The 20875-nt window shown below is 39.9% G+C and overlaps 1 protein-coding gene and 1 long non-coding RNA gene across 13 annotated transcripts in view; one reads left to right on the top strand and one right to left on the bottom strand.

Moving 5' to 3' along the window:
- Positions 1–16153, top strand: part of LOC110353704 (uncharacterized) — a 526570-nt gene extending 510417 nt beyond the window's left edge. Inside the window, exon 14 of the long non-coding RNA XR_011810868.1 lies at positions 14085–16153. This is a non-coding gene — a long non-coding RNA (uncharacterized lncRNA). The remainder of the gene's footprint in view (positions 1–14084) is intronic.
- Positions 1–17745, bottom strand: part of KCNT2 (potassium sodium-activated channel subfamily T member 2) — a 151793-nt gene extending 134048 nt beyond the window's left edge. For 8 of the 12 annotated variants that reach the window (XR_011810866.1, XM_072041507.1, XM_072041508.1 and 5 more), the window contains exon 1: positions 17352–17745. Coding sequence is in view for 11 of the 12 variants with exons in the window: in XM_072041507.1 (XP_071897608.1) it covers positions 17352–17730 (379 nt within the window). In the remaining variant the exon portion in view is untranslated. The remainder of the gene's footprint in view (positions 1–17351) is intronic. The other 4 variants (XM_027462476.3, XM_027462477.3, XM_027462478.3 and 1 more) reach the window with 1 other exon arrangement.
- Between the last annotated feature and the right edge of the window lie 3130 nt (positions 17746–20875).

The raw sequence follows: 20875 nt of genomic DNA, 5'->3' as shown, positions 1-20875 counted from the left end.
GCCAAATAAATACTTTGATTAGTCACACACACAAAAAAAGGCTAAACATCAGTTGTTCAGTTCAACCAAATAAAGGTTTCTTAAGGCCCTGATTCTGAAAATGTTTCTAGACTTTTTTTTTTTTTTTTTACCAGAACATTAAGGATTCTAATAGGTGAGGGCATCATTTTGCTAGGTGCTGAGGAGAGGAAAAAAAAAAAGCCTTCGCCTATTAAGAATTTATGACTAAATATAGAAAAAGAAACTTTCATGACATTAACTGTTAAGCAGTGGTTTTAGCATAATAAGTATTAAGAAGAGTAGGACTGGAAAGGAAAAAGTAAAAATTCAATTGTTGTTTTTATAAGACTCTCATTCCATTCATTTGCAGGCATGTAAGCAAAATCCTGCACTATGTAAGGAGATTGTTGCTTTCTACCTCACTGCGAACTAAGATTCCATCCTTGTATCTCCTAAGACAGAGAGCAGCTATAGCGCTGTGATTTATGTTCTGTTTTACATCTTCATTGTTTTATAACAAGGAAATTATTCCATATTAGTAACTTTTCAATCTTGGGTCTTCTCATATTCTGCTGGCAAGATTTTTTTTGCCACTAGAACAGGTTTTTTTCCTTCTAATAAGGAAAGGCAAAAGGTATGTGAACCATTTCAGAAAACTGGAGTGCTCCAAGGTAACTTTTTTTCCCTAATATTTACAGTAAGCTCTATGTATTTATCTTTCCCTCCTGGTGCCTATGTGATTGAACTGAAAGGTCTAAAATTGCATTGTTAAAATTGGAAGTCTGAGAAATTGTCTGAAAGACAAGGGAAAGCTTAGGACATGTAGCTTACCACGTGCACTTATAGAGCAGAGAGACCTATGGTTATCTTGCTCCCTGTGTTTTAAACATGCTGTCATCTAATCTACCAATCTCATGACAACTAAGGGAAAAGACGGCCTTCTGTTGTATGTCTTTGAGATACTGATTCAAATCCTCTCTAAATCCTTTCTCTAGCCTGGACTTCATATTTTGTCTGTTATCTCTTGCTTATTTCAGCACTCTACTCTCCAGCTCCAAAATGTTATCACAAAACCCACCAATGAATATCAGTTATAAAATAATGCTTTCATACCTCAGAGTGTTTTGAACTATATATTAAAATCACTAGTATAAAGAAGACAGTCATGGTTAAAAATGAGCGTAAAATGTTTTCTCTTAGAAACGGTCTGGATTCTTATTGTTAAAGAAGCCATGAAGTAATGACCAGTTTGAGAAAACTTGTTGAGAAATAAATTCAGTATAGTTTCAGAGATTAAACTGGTCAATTGAGATTTTGGTTTTGTTTTCCTCAGAACTATTTTTTCTGCAATTCTGCATAGTTGAAAATAAAACATTTTCAATAGAATAACTCTATTCCAGCTGTGTTGAACTATTTGTCCTGCAGAAATGGAAAAATGTCCCACAACTATACTAACATACAATGTTAAATGGTTCCTACTCTATTTATGGAGTCTATGTTAGTATTTCAGCATTTATCCACCAATCCTACTTATGCTACCATATTTAAGGTGAGATGATCAAATGCCAGTGGAAAACTTTCTTTACCGCTCTGCCTTTTCTCTGCCATGCCTTTGAAGATTAAAAGCTACCAGTATGCTTATAATAAATTAACTTTAAAACACATAATTATAGTATTTTGATTTATTCTGAAGATCAGTGTGACACATGAATTTGTTAAATGTTTATCTGTGTAAATTCTTATCAAAATCTCACTAAGATTTAAGGCATTCTAGGTATGGTCAGAGCACAATGTAATGATTTAACAGTAGCTGAGTTTTGCTCATTAACATCACAAGAAAAGCTATGTAAACACCATCTTTAAATGCTAGCTCATCTCTGATGTCAGATATCCAGCTTTTCCAAAAAAAAAAAAAAAGTTATGTTTCAGTTTACTGTTTGACAATGTAAATGTCAGCCTGGTGCATTGAAATTAATGATTAAAGGAAATACTACGATACGAAGTATTTACAGTATACCTGAATTTCCCGGACTCATGCTAGTCCATATTAGCCAGTTCACATTCTTTGTTCTCTTGCAAGCAATAATAGAACTTGAAATGGGAGCTGATGGCAAATCTTACATTTAATCCAAGTGCTGCAATGTAGAGTTGCCATTTTGTTATCTGTCTGTTGTTAAGCACTGGACTGGACGAGTATTTATATTTCTCAAAAGTGTACAAAACAGAATCACAGAATCACAGAATCTCTAGGTTGGAAGAGACCTCAAGATCATCGAGTCCAACCTCTGACCTAACACTAACAGTCCCCACTAAACCATATCCCTAAGTTCTACATCTAAACGTCTTTTGAAGACTTCCAGGGATGGTGACTCAACCACCTCCCTGGGCAGCCTGTTCCAATGTCTAACAACCCTTTCAGTAAAGAAATTCTTCCTAACATCTAACCTAAAACTCCCCTGGCGCAACTTTAGCCCATTCCCCCTCGTCCTGTCACCAGGCACATGGGAGAACAGGCCAACCCCCATCTCGCTAGAGCCTCCTTTAATATACTTATACAGAGTGATAAGGTCACCCCTGAGCCTCCTTTTCTCTAGGCTGAACAAGCCCAGCTCCTTCAGCCGCTCCTCATAGGACTTGCTCTCCAGGCCCCAACATCTCCTTACAATATTGAATATTAACAAATTAACATTTTCAACATTTTGACTGATACACATAACTTATCTGGGAACTTCTCTATCCGCTAGAATGATCTTAGACTGTCAAATGCTGGTCACTTCTTTACTGAGAGGGTTGTGAGGCATTGGAACGGGCTGCCCAGGGAAGTGATGGAGTCACCATCCCTGGAGGTCTTTAAAAGACGTTTAGGTGTAGAGCTTAGGGATATGGTTTAGTGGGGACTGTTAGTGTTAGGTCAGAGGTTGGACTCGATGATCTTGAGGTCTCTTCCAACCTAGAAGTTCTGTGATTCTGTGAAATATTCTTTCACAGAAATCCAGTAAGGGACAATTGATTTACTTCGGCCTCGCATGAGCCGCTCCATCACAGAGCTTTGCCGAGGTCACAGTGGCCACCAGCGGCCGCGCCCTTGCCCCGGGCCCTATAAAAGGGGCCCCCCTGCCACTGGCCCGCCACTTGCTCAGCGATTTGGTCTTCCGAAAGCCAGCGGCTGAAGGAAGGCCAGAGTTACGAGCAAATCGAGCGCAAGGCGAGCAGCAGCCCTTCTCAGTGCGAGGACAAGAAATTGTTCCTGGGACCACTGAGAAGGATGTCTGGCTCTGAGAGAATGCGCCATGGGTCGAGGGCCAGCGCCTCCAGCATAAAAACCATCAGTGCCCAGGAGGTGTCTGGTGCCCGGCCCAGAGGCTACTATGATAATCATCATTGGAGCCGAAGTGATGCGGGGAGCAGGCCGGCCCCTCGGATGGACACCAGCAGCAGGCCTGGGCCTAGCCAGAGGTCCAGTGATGACAGCAAAGAGAGAGAGCGTGGGTTGGAGGGCCACGGGAAGCGGAGCCGTGCCCAGAGGACGGAATATGATGCAGGACCCAGCCGTGGCCAAGGGACAGATGACATCAGGAATTCCGTTAATGAAAATCAAGCAGAGAACGGAATGGCCCCGAGGCACGGAACTGGGAGGCGTCCTGGTGCGGCACCGTGGCCAGAAAATATGCCCAGTGGAAGGCAGCCTGTGTGGGCAGTCCCTGCCAGGGACTGGCTCGTCCTCCAACCCACGGAGCCCATGGAGGTGGGTCCACAAGATGAAGAGGAACCGATGGAAGTGGACCCACCTCGGCCACAACAAACATGGGATTCCGCCGGCAGCTCTCTGAAAAGTGTCCTCAAAGAACACCGGCACCTGTGCAAAAGGGCTCGGCAAGCTCCCTATTCCGCATCGCCCAGGCTCCACTCCAGGCAATAGCCTGGAGACAGCTGGCAATAAAGACCTTTGCCAATTGTCAGGGGTTGTGTGAGTGCTTCTTTCCCATCCGGCAGCCCTTCTGCGAGAGGTGGCAGCCCTTCTGCGCAGAGCCTCGAGGAAGAGCCCAAGAGAGGCCCCAGCTCCCTTCGGGCTGCTGCGCTGGGGTGACAGGAGGAGTCCCCAGGAACCACCATGCGCCTTTAAAAGTCGTAAAAATAAACCAAGGGGTGAAAACAGTAGTGTGTGAGTGATTATAGCTGGCTAATTTCTTATATTAGGAGTGAGTTTCTATAACTGAGTAATTGGTAATGACAGACGTGGAGAAGGCTGAGGTACTCAGCAACTTCTTTGCCTCTGTGTGCACTGGTAGAAGGGCTTCCCACATCTTTCATTTCCCTGACCCCATAGATGGAGTCTGGGGGAGCAGAGTCCCACCCAGTGTAAGCGAAGAGCAGGTTCGAGAGCAGGTTCGAGACCAGCTGATGAAGCCAAAGAGGTACAGGTCTACGGGACCTGATGAGCAGAATCCCAGGGTCCTGAGGGAACTGGCTGATGGAGTTGCCAAGCCTCCCTCCGTCACAGCAGAAAAGTCCTGGTAGTGGGGTGATGTCACTGGGGAGTGGAAAAATGGAAATGTCATGCCCCTGCTCCTCAAGAATTAAAGAACTGAACAAAGAGCGCTGCTCTTCAACAGGTAAAACAATTAGGAGACATTACTTCTCAGAAGAGCAGTCAGGCACTGGGACAGGTTGCCCAGGGAGGAGGTGTCGTCACCGCCCTGGGGGTGTTCAAGGAAAGGTTGGACGTGGTGCTTAGGGACATGGTTTAGTTTTTTAAAAAAAAAAAAAGTGGGTGGTTTTTCTTGCCATTTTCTCATAGCTGTCAGAACACTATTTGGCCAACTTTCTTCATGTAGATCCAGTGCTTCTACAGTATTTTAATGAATACTTAATGATACAAAGGGAATAAAATTCTGGCCAAAACCATATTCTAGAAAACTAATATACTATTTTACAGTCTTGCTACACAGATCAGAATTTGTATGAGTCTACTTAAGCTTGGCAATCTGATGGATAGAACATTAGTGTTTTGCTTCCACAAACTACAGATTCAACTCTAAATCTGTTGGAAGTGAATAAGTGACTATGGGAGGAAGGAAGGCTGGCAAAGAGAAATTGAGTGGGTGTTTTGGGATTTTTCCATTTGTGCATAATTTCTAAGGAACAACACCATTTACAGGTTATCTATGTTAAGTTTTGCAATAGGGAATAAATGCTGAAACCTCTTTGCCCTATGATCTAGTAAAAAATTGTTAACGAACTTTTTGGAGTGTGAATCTAACTTGATCACAGAAGCAGAGTAATACTTGAAAAAGATTTTTCAGCTTTGAAGAGATTAGGCTTCCAGTTAAAATCATACTTTGTGCTAATTATCATCAAACCACCATTCAGTATAACACTTTTTATTCTGGTTTCTTTTAAGGAAAGGATTAAAATAGTCTCTTCAGTGTTAGTAAAAGTGATTGTGGAAATTTATTGACCAAGTTGTGTGGTAACATATACATAGTCCTTCTCGAATATAAATATCTCTAGTTAATCTGATCATTCTTCACCTTCATATGAACTCCATTTACAAGGGTAAAGAATGCACAACAATTTCTGTTTTTTATTGCTATTTCTTGACTCTTATCATAGTCAGCAGTATTCCCAAAGAAGTACCACTATTTAGTAAGTGTTCTTAAAATACAGTAATACTAGATTTATTATTTTTAGAATTTTTAAAACTAAAAATATTATCCCATTATTTCTTGACTTTATTCTGAAGATGTGCATAGATCACTGTCACAAAGCACACTGAAACAGAATAAGATTTACCTCAAAGCATTTAAGCTACATTTTTCTTCTGCAAACATTTTTTCTTTTGTATGCTACATTTTTCATTCTACTCATAAAAGAAATACTAAATTAGGTAGGATGTAAAAATTGGATAGCCAGAGCAATACAATAAAATTGTAAATGTTTCATTCATTCATTTTTGTACTCTGCTCAATTTTCAAATTGTTTAGTTCCTATTTATGTTAGTAGTATTTGTTGATTACAGTGTAAGAAATTATAACCATAGGAACTATGCCTGATATGCAAGTGATTTTTTTTTTTTTAAGTTGACTTAGTCTGAAACTTCCCACAAATGCTTTAGCAAGCCTAGAATGAACTTATCTGAGATTCCATATATAGTTGAAGTGTTAAAAAGTTGGGGGGGAAAAAAGTGATACTGCACATGCTTTTTACACATCCCCAGGACCGTGGTAGCCTTACAAAAAGAAATGTGGGTTGTTTTTTTTTTTTTTTTTTTTTTCCAAGATGGATATCCAAACAGTCTAGGCTTGCAATCTGGAAACACTTAAATGGTACCCCCAAACGCTGTTGTAAGAATGCCAACAACTCTGAGAAGTAAATACAGGGATGGATATGAGATTATCTTCCCGTGCATGGTCTCCAACAATCATGCATTTAACAGTTGCACAGAGGATAAATGTGTTTATTTAATAGATAAACATAATCTAGAAGTGTATTCAGGTAAGGGTTTAGAAAACAGGCATGAAATGAAAGCCTGATACCTGATGGTAGGTGTCTTGCCTGAAGTTTCCCAACTGAGGAAAGTCTTGCTCTGCCAGATCAACAGAAGAGCACATTTAGCACATGCTGATGAAACTTGCTAAAGTAATTATGCATTGATGCATATCTGTCTTTATTTTCTAGAATGTAAAGGTGCTTTGACATCAATTTTACCAGATAAAGAATAAAATATGTTAAACTGCAAATATTACTTCATAAATCCCATGTATATACTACTGCAAGATATCTAACAGTGGTCTTTCTTCTTTTCAAATGCAATTTACTGCACAGTACATTCATTATATATGATTACTTTGTTATTTAATTGTAATACACTTTTAAATAGCTCATGAAGAAGTTGCAACGATTCAGGAACTTTGAATATATAATAGAACAGGTATTGTAAAGTCAGTATCTCTAAAATGTCACTTGTCTGATACTGTTCTTCACGGCAACAAGGTACAAGTATAATCATGGATTTCACATAGTTCTCATTCTTCTTAGTGAGCTGTAATATTTCCTGATTAAAGGGATTATTTTGTTTTTCATTAGATTAAGAAAAACTTAAAATATTGTGAAAATATATTTTACAAGTCTATTTGTCATCTTTATTCATGTTAAGTAGCACTTTCACAGCACTTTAAAATTCATTGTGGTCCGGCTGGTAGAATTCTGTGTCCGGTATTTAATTTTTCCAACTTCCATAACATGCCTTAGGTCTGTTTACAAAATGAGTTAGCCAGGTGCCTTCAGAAAACTTGCTTACTCAATGTAAACTAATTTTTCTTCAACTGTGACTTCCCAACTGAATGCAGAAATTTCATCATTTTCTGTCTTTGAGAGTCAATCTACTTAAAATCTTCTTAGTTAACTGTGTTGGTGAGACAGATTAGGAAAGGCATCGTTCCATCACCTTGTTTTGATGATGTATATAGATCTTAAGGCTAAGTAGTTAGCATTAGGTGGAATACATGGATACAATGAACAGAGATTTTTCAGTTTATGAAATGAACTGATTGTATTAACATTAGGAGGTAATAACAAGTAACATTGTCAAATGTCTGAGTCAATAAAAGAAGGTATGGTAGTACTTCCAACTTTTCCTTCTCTCCAATATGAGGCTTTCTGTCACTGTAAAGTGGCACTGCCATCCTAGAAAGAAATTTCTAAACCTACAGTTCACTGTAGCCTGATAGATAGCTCTACCTCCAGGTCATTCCCACCTTAGAGGAAGATGTTCACCTCATAACTTTGATAATGATGATTTTACAACAGCTCATTTGTCTAAAATTGTTGACAGTAAGATCTGAAGCCCTCCACAACAGTCGCAGACCAGCCCATAATGCATGTCACAAGGCTACCTATGAGATGCTCATAGAAGTTCCCTACCTACTGATAATCGGAGATCCCTCCCAATAGCCTCGGAGCTGCTTACTCTGAAGCATTCTCAGTAGTCGGTCCTGTTCCTCCTAACATGCAACACTTTGCCAAGGTCACACTAAAAGAGTCTGAATGACCAGCTGAATCAATCACAAAGACACAAAAATAGCATCGCTTGAGTTCTTGTTACCAGTAAACTGCCACAATTAATAGAATTATATGAATTTATAATGCCAGTAGACATTCAACTTACTTTGATTTGTTGTTTGTTATTTTTCTTAAGGATTGAGATCTGTGAACTGCCAAGTAAGAGGAAAAATGGGAAGTAAAAACTAATCAGGTCTTTAAAATTTGGTGCACTTTAAATGTGATTGTTTTTTAATCATTTTTAGCTCAATTGTAATTTCATGCAATCTGATGTCAGTCTCAGTACAAAAACAAATGATCATTTGGGTCACTGTTTGATACTGAAAAATTAATTTATATAATTCAATCAGATACTGCATATCTGGAACTTCACTTGTGAAATAAGTTTTACTCTTATGATATTCTTGGGTGTTGAAAAATGCACTTGTTGTTTATTAACAGGTGCTGTTGCATAAGGAACAAATATAACCACAATTTTCCATTTGCAACTCAGCTTGTTTTTTTCCTTTTGTATTTGTTTCAGATTTGGTTAACTCTGCTTTTCTCTGTGCTGAAGTCTTCTCTAGTCACAATGGGAAAAGAAAAGAAAGCTAGTAAAAACATAAAATCCCTAAAAGAGTTTTGGCTATTTAGAAGGATAAGAGTGTGGCTATTTTGTAGTGTTTACTCCTTATTAAGGATTCTAAAAACACTATATTTTGAAGGAGCTCTGTAACTTAAAGATACTTGATGTACAGTAAATGCTATTAACTTCAACATTGAAAAGCTAAAGTACAAACTCTTGTTTGCAAAATGTCAAGGTGGTTATACTCAGGTTACAGAATCTAGGAGACAGGGCAGGACTTTCCTGGCAGAGCTAATCCATAGCTAGGACTGTTGCTCAAATCTTGTAAATTGCCCTGTCAGGTGTACAATCCTTGTCCTAGTTGTTAGATATGGACTTATTAATGGCTAAAGAAAGTGGCAGACTTGTAAGACCTGGCAGAGGGTTAGGCAAAGTTCTTTTCTTAACTCAGGTACCTTGCCCCTGCGCTGGTCTTAACCTAATTCCTTCCTCCCTCCTTGCTCCCCCATATCCACCATGGCTATCAAGTCAGGCACAAGGATGTCAGACTTACCAGCTTTTCACCACAAAATACAGCACTTGCTAACAGATATCTCTGTGAGAGGAGGCAGGATTTGTCCCTCAAGAGATACTTCTTACTAAATAATATCACTGTTTTATCTGTGAGTATAAACACTGGTTTTGTCTCTTAATGACTGTTTCTGTTTTACTGCTGCTTCCCACCAGGAAATTGACTACTAACATAATTAGCAGATGATTGCATGGGGGAGGCTGAAATCTTTACCAGCTGTTTTAAGGCACTCTGTAACAAATCTTCTCCAGTGCTTAACACCTAAAGTAGTTGAAGGATGTTCTTTCCAACAACACAGATCATGGGACCATTGGGTAAAGACATATGGGAAGGCCTTAACATGCTCAGTTAGTTGAGAGGAGAGAGGAAAAAATAAAACAAACAAACAAAAAAGGAGGAATCCCATTTTAAAGCATTTAGTGGATTAGTACGAGTTCTTGTGTGGACTAAATGTACCACAGAAATCAGTACAAAAGATCAACTTTACTAGTGCAGTCTAGAAACTGGATGTGTAGCACTGAGATGCCTAGCAGAATTATCATATAATAAAGATACTTTAAAACTGGACATTTCATATGCTTCAAGTGATCTATTTCTTTGTTACAGGATAAAAGGGAGACAATAGGAACCAGTGTTTTTTACCACTTCTTGTAGAAGAGTCATTCTGAGAGTAATGCACAGTGCAGCACAGAAGTTTACCATTATAAATAATCATCATCATTGGCTGTGATAGAATAATAATCATAAAATTAAGAGAGAAACCATTTGGGAAGGAACTGCTTCAGTTCCCCAAGGAATACTATAGTGTCTGCCAGATGTAAAGTAGCATGTATCAAGTTCTAGATGGAAAAATAAGAGCTTTAGAGTATTAAGTGTATAATTAAGTAATGATTGAAGTACCAAGCACATTTACAAATGGTGCACCATCTTGTCCCAGAGGAAGACTACTTGATCTGTCAGAGTTCTGAAGCTGCCACACTTAAAGCTTTTCTGCACAAGAAAATTCTGCTGGGGCACACCACCAAAGTCTTCTAAGAAAAGATACGGATATAAAAATACTGAAGTGTTCCTCCTCTTTTTATGTCTTTCTCCCAATTCCCATTTCTGGTAGTTTAAGTAGACTACAGAAAAAATGGTTTTTTGCTTTCACTGCTGTCATAAGAATGATGTCAGAACAGAAATTAACTTGACGCTGACAGAATTGTTACCTCATCTCCCTCCCTTCCACACAAAGAAATGCATTCCCCTTTTTATCTACAAAAGGGACCTAATCCTACATAAGTTTAGAAGGAAGGTGAGCTCTGAGACACATTGAGAACTTATGCATGTGGGACTCCACTCCTACACTTGCCATGTAAGCATAAACTTGGACTTTCAAGTGTGGCTGATGCAGTGGCTTTACAAATGCTATCATTTTTCTTTTTTTTTTTTTTTTAATTTAGGTGGCGCTGCACAGTGGGAAAGGGCTTGGCCTGTACATGCAGCAATTTTTTCAGGTTTTAGGGCAACTGAAGTTTTCCAGCTACAACTGTGTAGAGTCTCACTGCAGATACTATGAAAACATTTAGTTTTTCGGTGAATTAATTAGACCATTCGGATCTTGAGCAGTTTCAATCAAAATCAAGCTTCTAAAATAGAACTTAGGCTTCTAAATCGCTTAATTTACTTTGAAAATTTACTTATGATGATAATTCAATATAAATTTGGCAATATTTGCTGAAGTCCTCTTACTTTGTAGCTTCTGTTAAATAAAGAACTCATAAAAGTTAAATTGATGTCAAAATGACAGAAGTATTTCTTAAAGGAAAGAGGAGGATTATTTTGAAGAAAACAATAGAACCTTCTTTTGAGGAAATTTATAATAGAATTTTTGTGTGAGTTGAATCTAGACTCAGATATTTTAAATCATTTGATTCAGAAATGTGTGGGCTTTTTATCCTCTTTTAGTTTAGCAATCTCAGGTGATTTCCAAAACAAAAGTCAAAGGGAGGGCTTTACTCAGTAATTCACACTGACAAATGACTGTTAAAGTGCCTTCTGAGACTTACAGTAGGGAGTTGTTCCTTGAAAGTCACCAGTCAGCATGACAGCAAGCAGCATACAATTGTCCAAGTGATGTGTGGAGGTGTTCTGTATTATCTGAATCTTTCCTTCCAAGATAGGTGGTAATGCTCATTAAGTAGTAAGCATATCAGAAGGGAAAACTAATTTTAATTTAATCCATTAAGTAGCCACTATAAGAATAGTTCTTCCACAAAGGTAACATTTAGAGCTATAGTTTCATCATGAACTGCAGCAAAATTACTCAGAACTTTACCTTGATATAGGAGCAGTATTTGAAACGCATTCCCAGTACCAGCTAATGTCTCTTGTTACTTATGTATCAAAATGAGAAGAATACAGATTTGAGAAATGTAAATTTTTGTTCCATGACTGTGAAATTGTAAATACAGCATATGGAAAAGTTATGAAATCCAATGCTTTGAGGGTGGGAGCTGGAAAATGTATCAGGGTTTAGTTTCTTTTTTTTGTTGTTGTTCTTTAATTTTTATCTTTGCGATTTTGCAGCGGCACAATAATGGTGATTCTTCCTAGAACATATTGCCTCTGTATACCACCTTGAACTCCAACAAGTGGTAGAATTAAATAGTAGTATAAAGCAGATATGACTGAACAATCATGTGTAGGATTGCATATACGATCTATTAATATGACAGACTATTAATTCACCAATTCAGTGCTGTAATATGTACTTCATGGTGTTTAATATTGCTAGAAATATTCAGCATTGATAAAATTTACCTTGGTGTGCAAGATCCGAAGAAAGCCCAACATATTGCTGAATCTTACATAAACTCAAAGTGTAAAAGATATTTAAAACCTAAAATGCTACATATGCTTCTATGAGGTCAATACAATGAATCTCATTCTGCACATCTTAAAAACATCCATATGCTTCTCTTTTTCTCTCTGTAAAATATCATGGGAAAAGAATTTTTCCAATAAATTAAAGCTCTTTAGATATATATTTTTTAAGGACTCTGGGACAAAATACACTTATTGCCTACATTTATGGCTATATTGTATATTTGAGAAAGGAAGACACCAGGCATTAGCAAGTCTGTGAGTTATAAATGGATCTCCCTGTAATGCAGCCACCATATATGCATAATCTGAGTGTGTGACTGTGCAGGAAATACAGGAGAAGAGAAAGACAGATCTAGCAGCACAAATGGGAGAAATGGCACATAATGTTCAAGCGTAGCAGTTACTTCAAATAATGACCCACTCCAGGTAAGTCTTTACCAGTAAGTTAACATGCCCATGCACTGACATTAAATTGCACAAAACATCCTACATACACACCGGAAAACTGTTTCAGCCTCCAGAATTGGGTGACTGCCTGCAACCTGCCTGCTGGGAGTGTTTCCTTGGACATTCCAACTGCTGAATCACTTATGGGTGCTGTTCAACAGCTGGCCAAAGCATACAGCAGAAAATTTAAAGAGGTCACTAGTAGAAGCAGTCATTCTTCGATGGTGGGAAACATTCCAGAATTGCTTGAATTTACTGAACTAAAACAAATGCAGCATCATACCTTTATAAGCTTCTGAAGAATGGACTAGAAGTACACAAACAGTTTAAGAAACATGAGGTAAATTTGACTCTTCAAGATACTTAAGCACTGAGTTATTTACAGAAAGTGGGCACTCCTATCAGCAGAATCTAAATGTTTTGGTTTTTACTTTTTTTAACTTAGAATTATTTAAGTCTCTAGCATCCTCTTGTTTGGCTTTTTTGAAGTATATAATGACTATATATTTACACAGGTACATGACACAAGAAAACACATTTTGTTTTCTAAACAGCTCTTTCCAAAGCTGACACAGGAACCTAAAATAAATATCTTCTTTTCTGCCCTTTTCTGAAGCAAATTATTTACGAGATTTTAAACATATCAGGTCTTCACTTAGTAGGATATTTTCTATTTTTATTTGTGTAGCTCTTCAACACAGCTGGTAAGACTAAGAACTGACTATCAGTAGGTTTATGAAAATTGAAACAGTTTATTATGTAATTTACCATTATAATTGCACTTCAGTGAAACCTCACTGAGTTAGTGGGTAAATAACTGTTGTGATAACCACTGAGTTAACCCTTTACTCCTGCTTCCTTCCCAGGCACCCAAACTGAAAGACAACCTGCATTATGACGGTCAAGAAAAACATCTCAGTATATTCAATAAATCAAACCATTTAGTTTCAGATACTTTCAATAGTGAAAGTAAAATATGAGCTTCAAAAAGGGATATTAGTGATATTTACAAAATTAGTGAAAAAGTCAATCATTCAGTCTTTTCATTACCCTTAGTCCAATGGCCGGAATATTTATATGGCCAGATGAAACCTGGTATGCTACCCTACCTGCTGCAGAAATAGCCCACATGGCACACCCATACTTTAGCTACTGGGCCGATCTTTTACCTGTTCTCCCGCAGAAAAATTTCATGTTGATCTAGGCAATATTTAAATATTTTTCATAGTGACAGGAACATGAATGCCTCAACTTGTAAAATAAAAAGCTAACCACAATGATTTGAGTAATGTTTTTCATATAAAATGTTAATAGCTTAATATTAAAAGATTGCCTCAAAATAGTCCAGGAATTTAACATTATTGAATTAACACTATCTAATTGTACCAGGTTAAATGGTAGATGTTGGTAAAAGTTTAAGCTATAAATCAGAAAGAGTTAATCTGTGATTCCTGTGTGCTGTAAGCATCATCTTTACCTCCAAGGTTTTCAAAGGGAGCTAGGTCCTTTGAAAATCTAGCCCTTAAAAACAAAACTGGTCTTAACATACTTTTTTTTTTTTCCGCCCCCCAGGAAAAACTACTCAGAAAATTCAAGAATGTTAATTGTTTTAAATAGTTTATGTATTTACCAACGGCTTACTGTGTTTTTGTTCACAAAGAAACTTCTTTTATGGAAAAGAGTATACAACACAATTTGATGGTTCGTGGAATACGACAGCCCAGAACCCATCTGCTGCTGAAGCCAACTGCAACATTTATTAGGAATTATGCTATGCAAGTGCAGTTACCTTTTTTCTGAGAGAGAAATGCAAAAGTAGTAAAATGGATGTTACCTTATCGGGGAAAGATGGGTAAGAAACAGACAATGAAAGACGCCAAAAAAAGAAAAACCTAAATGAAGCTCCACCATGGAGAGAAAAGGAAGATTAGAAAACTGCCTGCAACCAGGCACAGATCTAAGAATAGTTTCCTGAATCAGGGTCCTATTACATTCAGCTAAGAACAACTCTATGTTTGTAACTTATAAATGAACAGGATCCTTCAAAATAAAGAGCTGATCAAACCCTGCTCCTAAAAAAACATAACCTATAAGGTTTCAAAACTGGACACTATGCTTATGTTGAAAATATATCTTCCAGAAAAAAAAAAAAGACCTACATCATTCCAATCATATTTATTATTAAGTAGTACCATATGAATTTCTGGAAAACTATTCCTTTGAAACTGAGATTCGGTGGTACAGAACCCTGGCTGGTTTTGTGGCAGGCAGATCAGAGGAATGATTGCATCTCCTCTCCACTTTGAAGAATAAAAACAGGCATCTACAAGCACAGAGATGGAACGTATGCCCCTCAGCCAGCAAAGAGTGAGCATCTTTCTAGAAGGGGAGAGAGGAAGGAGAAAAGAGAGACCTCGAGGATGAACAGACAAGAAACAGAGGGTTTCAGCTGGTAACAGACCTGAAATTCACAGACCACAGATGGAAAACAGTCGATGTAAATCTGCGTGCAGGAGCTGAAAGCAACTGTAAGTATGAAGTTGCAGTGAACTGGAAGTGTGCAGAAAATTATTTCCAGGATCCTAATCGAGGGCAAGTAACCTCCCAAAATGAACTATCTTGATCACTTGCTATTGTGTGGCCATATTTTAAGGCTGCTTCAACTGTATTATAATGTTAGGGTATTCTATTCATAGTCAACGTCCATTCAGCTGAAGAGAGTGCAAGCAACACCTTTGGCAATATCTGTATTACACATTAATTAGAAGATAGCACTAGAAACGTAATTCACCAAAACCAAATTCGGACCATTTGTTTAAGGTTGCAAAGAAAAAGAATAATATAAAATAAAGGCATACTTGTAATATTGCTCCTTTGACTAATTATTACAAAGTAACAATTTATCTTAGGGTCCCCACAGGTTTGTTGTCTCTTTCATTAAACGTTTCATGAAAGTAGGTCTAATATTTGAAATATTCCATTTGACAGTATTTCTGTGCAGAGTATGCTTTTCATACTAGTAGCAAAATAACGTGGCATGGAGTAACATGTTAGTATTAGAAGAGATCCTTGAATACAGAAATACAAGAATCTCAACAGAATCCTATAGTAAGGTGGACAAACAAACTCAAATTTCTTTTTTTTTTTAAGAATGGACTTTGTTCAGTTAGCAGAAAAGAAAACTAGCATCAGAAGAGACTGCTATGGTAACTTGCAGAGCTGGAGGAGAGGAGTGCTGCTATGACAGCCTCATGTAAAGTGGGATCCTGTTTGTGTTGTGGGGAAACAACTGTGCAGCCTACCCCCACACCGCAGCTGTGCCTAGCCCTGGCAGAGGACAACACCTGAAGATCTGGAAAGCCATTTCTGCTAGCCATTTGCAGTCCCAGGTTCTTATTTTGTGGTTCATGTTTTTTATTTCTATATGTGTCCGGAGATCTTGAATGATTATTAACAAAATAACTACAAGTAACTATTCATTTTCCACTAGTCCTTAGGCATAATTTTCCAACTATAATTATGCTCTGTAATACTGTCATGCTATAACTCCACTATCAATGTTTTCCAAGGCCTATTTCTATATATTTCATCAAGCAGACACACAGTCTTGAAATTGAAATTTCTATATCTAAAGAGGTGCTGTGGTTTGTGCAGGTGCTTATGCACTATTTTCTACTGAGACCAGGCCACACTTCCTCCATAGAACGTAACTTTGTAAAGTTTAGGACAGTCAAACAACTGGTATCGGGGAAGTACTTGGCAGAAGTTTGACCTAGAGCTGGCAAAAGTATTGTCATGGAGCGGTCCAAAGAGAAAATGTATAGAGAATATTTTGTTTATTTTACCCATCAAAATCCTAGCTGGTAAAATAAGAAAAGTTGTGGGTTTTTTTTCTTATGCGAGTGGAAAGTAAAATGTAGGTATAAGTTGCCAAGATCCACATTTTCTAAAATCTCAAAGAATACTGCCATCAGAAATTGTGAACACTGAATATCCCTATGGTTTAATTAATATTTTAAATATAAAACCATGCTTTGATAAACATCTCGGCAGTGTGTTAAACTAATACAACACACTTACAATGCCACCATTTCCAATCAACAGCATTCATTTTTGTGGTCATCTAAGACATGATTCACCATTTCAAAACTGTCTTAATACACATAATTTAGTTTTTCAACGTATACCATGTTCCCATAAACAGAGCTAACACCGAGTTCTGTATCTGCATGATTACCAGTGAGAATCCATCTTTCTTAGGAATGTGGCTACAATCTGAAGACGGTTAGATTAGCATTAAATTCAAAGTTTCTGGCTGCTGAGTTAAAGCATGACTCATTCTGGCTATATAAAAGTATTGGATTAGAATCGATCCAGCATGCCACCGTATACGAGCAGACAATTTTGTTTCCCTGTCATTTAACCATAATAAATTGCCCGTGCAAAGCGGCTCCCGCACGCAGTTTTGCCAGGTTGGATCGTGCAGCAGCTTCCCGACACGCGGGGATGGGATGCGCGGTCAAGCCGCGGCACAGCCCTCCCGCTGCCCCCGAGTCCTGCATCGCGCCTTGCAATTCCCCACACACCGCCGGCTGTTCTTTTCTTCTAACGGCGTTAGCTGATTTGCTAAGTAAAGGCAATAATTCATAAATCGGCGAGCGGTGGCTACGCCTCAGCCTAAGAGCTAGCACGAGAAGCGTGCCGAGCGGCCACCCCGGGCGTTTTAACACGCGCAGCCCCCGCCGAGGGGCGGTGAGGGGGCTGCCTCCCCTCAGCGCCCGGCCGCCGCAGCCCCCTCACGCACGGCGGGGCAGGCGGGGTCCTGCCACCCCCCCTCACCTGTCGTCGCTCTGCCAGCCCTGCTCGCCCAGCAGCAGGTCCCGAAAGCGGTACCGCGGCGGCAGCGGGGGCACCTCGCTGTCCAGGTCCACCATCCTGCCCGGAGGAGGAGGAGGAGGAGGAGGAGGTGGCGAAGCGGCGCTCCCCGGCGTCCCCCCTCAGCCGCCGAGCCGGGGGGCGCCGCGCCGTCCCTCCGCGGGTGACGGTCGCCGGGGGCGGCGGTGGGGCGGCCTCGGCGGCGCGCACCCACCCAGGCAGCCCTGGCGAGCACGCGCGCCGCCCGCCGCCGTTGACAACAAAGGAGCTGCCCGCCGCCATGCAAATGTCGTTCGGAGCCACCGCCGCCGGGCCAGCCAATGGGGTGGGCGCTCATTAGCATATTCAAGCAGGAGGGCGGGGATTTCTGCGCTGCCGGCCAATGGGAGGCGCCCCGCAGGCACGAGGGGCGGGGGCTGAGCGGGCCCTGCCGCGGGGGGCTGAGGCTGAGCCCCCGCTGGTGGCAGCTGGGGGTGCCCCGGTGCAGGACCCGCGCCAGGGATGCATCGCCAGTGTAAACCCTGTTTGGGTTTGCTCCTTTGGTTTTGGCTGTTCCGGCTGTAGGGCGCCTCTGCGCAGCCCCGCGTTACTGACAGCTGTTCAGCCGAGCCCGCTGTCCCCTACCTTTGTCCCCTGCCCACCTGGAGTCCCTTGGGTTACAGCACGGCTCTGGTACATGGCTCGTCCTGCTTCGTGCCAGCTCTCTGAAGCCACACGTGCAGACGCGGGAAGCCACTGGTGAGCTGGTGCTGTAATGGTTCAGGGCTTTGTCCAACAGAGGAGGAGCAGTGCCCAGGCCCTGTAAGAACCCAGGGGGTGCGCAGCCACGCAGCCGCCACGGCTGGCTCCCCAAAAAGGGGCTCTCCTGGCCCCCCAGTTTGGGCTGGTCTATCTGCCGAGGGAGCACAGGCACCTCTGAAATGGCAAAAGGGCTTTCATGCGTCCAGCACAGTCCCTTTGTGGGGATACTCCGGGGTCGCTGAGGTTCTTGAGCAGTGCCTGGTGGCCAGGTGGCTCTGCCTCGCCTGTAGGCTGACAGGCCTTAACGAAGGGGCAGAGCTGGCAGAGGGGTCATTTGTACGCTTCCTCTCTCCCTGGCTACTTATTCCCCACACATACCGAATTTGGAACCCATGCAGCTGAAAAATAACTTTTTTTTTTTTTTTTCCTCTGGGTTAATTTTCATTTCTGTCACTTTCCCAAGGCCAGGTTCACCCTAAGTGCTGGCAGAAGAGCTAGTGCAGCTACAGCGGAGCAGCAACAAGCCATCACAAGATAGGGAAGACTTATTTACCTCAGCAGTAGGTTTGTGTGAGTTTAAAGGTTCAATAAACTACAATTTTAGTTTTCTGTGCAAGCAAGCATCAATCAAACAATTCTTATTAATATATGTGGGTGTTTTGTACAATCCTTCGCCATTTTTTCCTATACTTTTTCAGTGTAATCATCCATCTTATAAGATTTGGCTATATGTTAAATGTGTAAGATTATATGTGGATATAAAAATTTATTTTACAGAATATAATCTGATGGAAAATTTACTTTCCTTGTTAAAAAAAAAAAATACTAGTTGCGTACTAGCATTTTTTTTTTTTTTTTTTTTTGAGGCCAATACAGATCAGACCAACAACTAAGGGCATCAAAGCAGACACTGGAATGTTGTTTTTTCTCTCTCTCTCTCTTCTCACAAAAGCGGACATCTTGGTTTGTACTTGAATTGGTTCATCTCTGAAAACGTTTCTAGCGCATTGCTTCCCAAGCCAAATTTTTTTCTGTGCTAGTAACTGTTTTGAGTGAGACCAGACTGTACCATATTTGAGTGATATTGTTGAAATCAAGCAAGTAATCTGTGGATGACCAAAGTTGCAATGTTCGTCTTAAATCTTATTTTACTCCTTTAAAGTCTCTGAATTGTGCAAGAAAAAGAAAACTGAACATTGAAACTTGTGGCCAATGACTGAAAGTGGGAGACATTCTAGGAACTACTCTAACTTCCCACATGACTGAGGAAGTGCATATTACCAATATGAAGATCTCTTTGAATTCACTGTCCAAATTGAAATAGCAAAGAAAGTTTTTTAGATTTCTTCTTAAAGGTACACTGTAATCTAGACTGTCATATGTATTATAGTCATACTCAGTATGTAATGCCACAGCTGTAGTAAACAAAAATACTGTTACATTTTCCCTGACTGTCATGATTTGCCTTCCCTGGTTAGGTCTTCATCTAACCTCTTCAGTAGTAGTGTTTCTTTATTAAAATGAAGTAACTCACAGTGTGACACTGGTGTAGTGTTTAAGTTTGAATGAGGTTTTTAGTCTTTGCCGGTTCTGGGACAGTGAGAAGTTAATCCCTAAATGTGGTCTAAATACTGCGTGCTTACATTCATTTTGTGCATTGAAGATTGAGCCTTCTATCTTCCATCCAGTTGGATTTCTGTGTTGAAAGTAAGCTAGTTAAAAGCTGGCACAAATGGGATCAGCTGACGCATGGCAAGTGTGTGTGGAGTGTACTGCATAATAGTGATGTGCCCTGCTGAGAATCTGACTTTAAGCTTCATACTGCTATGGACAGATTTCTACAAGTGACCAAGATGACTAACTGGGGACTTGGGTTATCTCTTCTGTTGTTACAGACAACGCATCTTTCATTGTTTCTTTAGTGTAGAGTTCTAAAGCACTGCTTCTCTGATTGCTGTTTCTTAGAGAGTGGGATGTTGTAGCCCAAGTCTTCTAAAACGTTGGGATAACAGGGGGATGATGCTTGCCCTTTTTCAGAGCTTGTTGCATTCACAGTTCACAATGTGCTTCTCATAAGGGCTTGTTAGATTAAGCAAGACAGATGCACATATGTGCCAACAGTTCAAAGGTAAGTCACTCTTTGCTTTGGCTGATATGAGAAATAAATAACATAGTGGATTAGCCTGCTGCCACATTCTTGCCAGTTTTACCATGCTGCATTCTGAAGTCAGAGTTCTCTAAAACTCTAATTTAAAAAACAAACAAAAAAGTACAGGATCTTTTTCCATTAGAATATTTGTTATGTGCAGTTATTTTTTTCTTCTTAGCTGTTTCTCCACCCAAGCAAGGTGTCTCTTCTTAGAAAACATTGTTTCCTTGCTCTGCCCCTGTGTTTTCTCATCTTGCGAAAACTTGGTCTCTGTGTTTATTCCCTCACTTGAAGCAGAGGGAAACTGTATATTATAATGATCTGTTGTACAAGTAAAATAGGGTTTAGGCTAACTATAGTCCTTTTCTGAAGTCTGTGAATCATAGGTCAGATGAGAAATTAATTGTGTGTCTACTGTATCTTCTAACAGCCTCATTAATTTTTCCACCCTAATTGATTAATCTAACATTTGTTTTCATGCTTGAGGAGCTAAGTAACAGTAGAAGCTTTTGCATTTCTTCTACCACAGAAATGCTTTTCAAAATGGTAGTAGGTATCTGGCATACTAGCACCCTGGTAAATAGCTGAGCAGAGTAAA

The sequence above is a fragment of the Anas platyrhynchos genome, chromosome 8 (assembly GCF_047663525.1).
Source record: "Anas platyrhynchos isolate ZD024472 breed Pekin duck chromosome 8, IASCAAS_PekinDuck_T2T, whole genome shotgun sequence".
NCBI classification, from domain to species: domain Eukaryota; kingdom Metazoa; phylum Chordata; class Aves; order Anseriformes; family Anatidae; genus Anas; species Anas platyrhynchos.
Note: the sequence above shows the minus strand (reverse complement) of the source record. Positions and strands in the feature narration are given on the sequence as shown.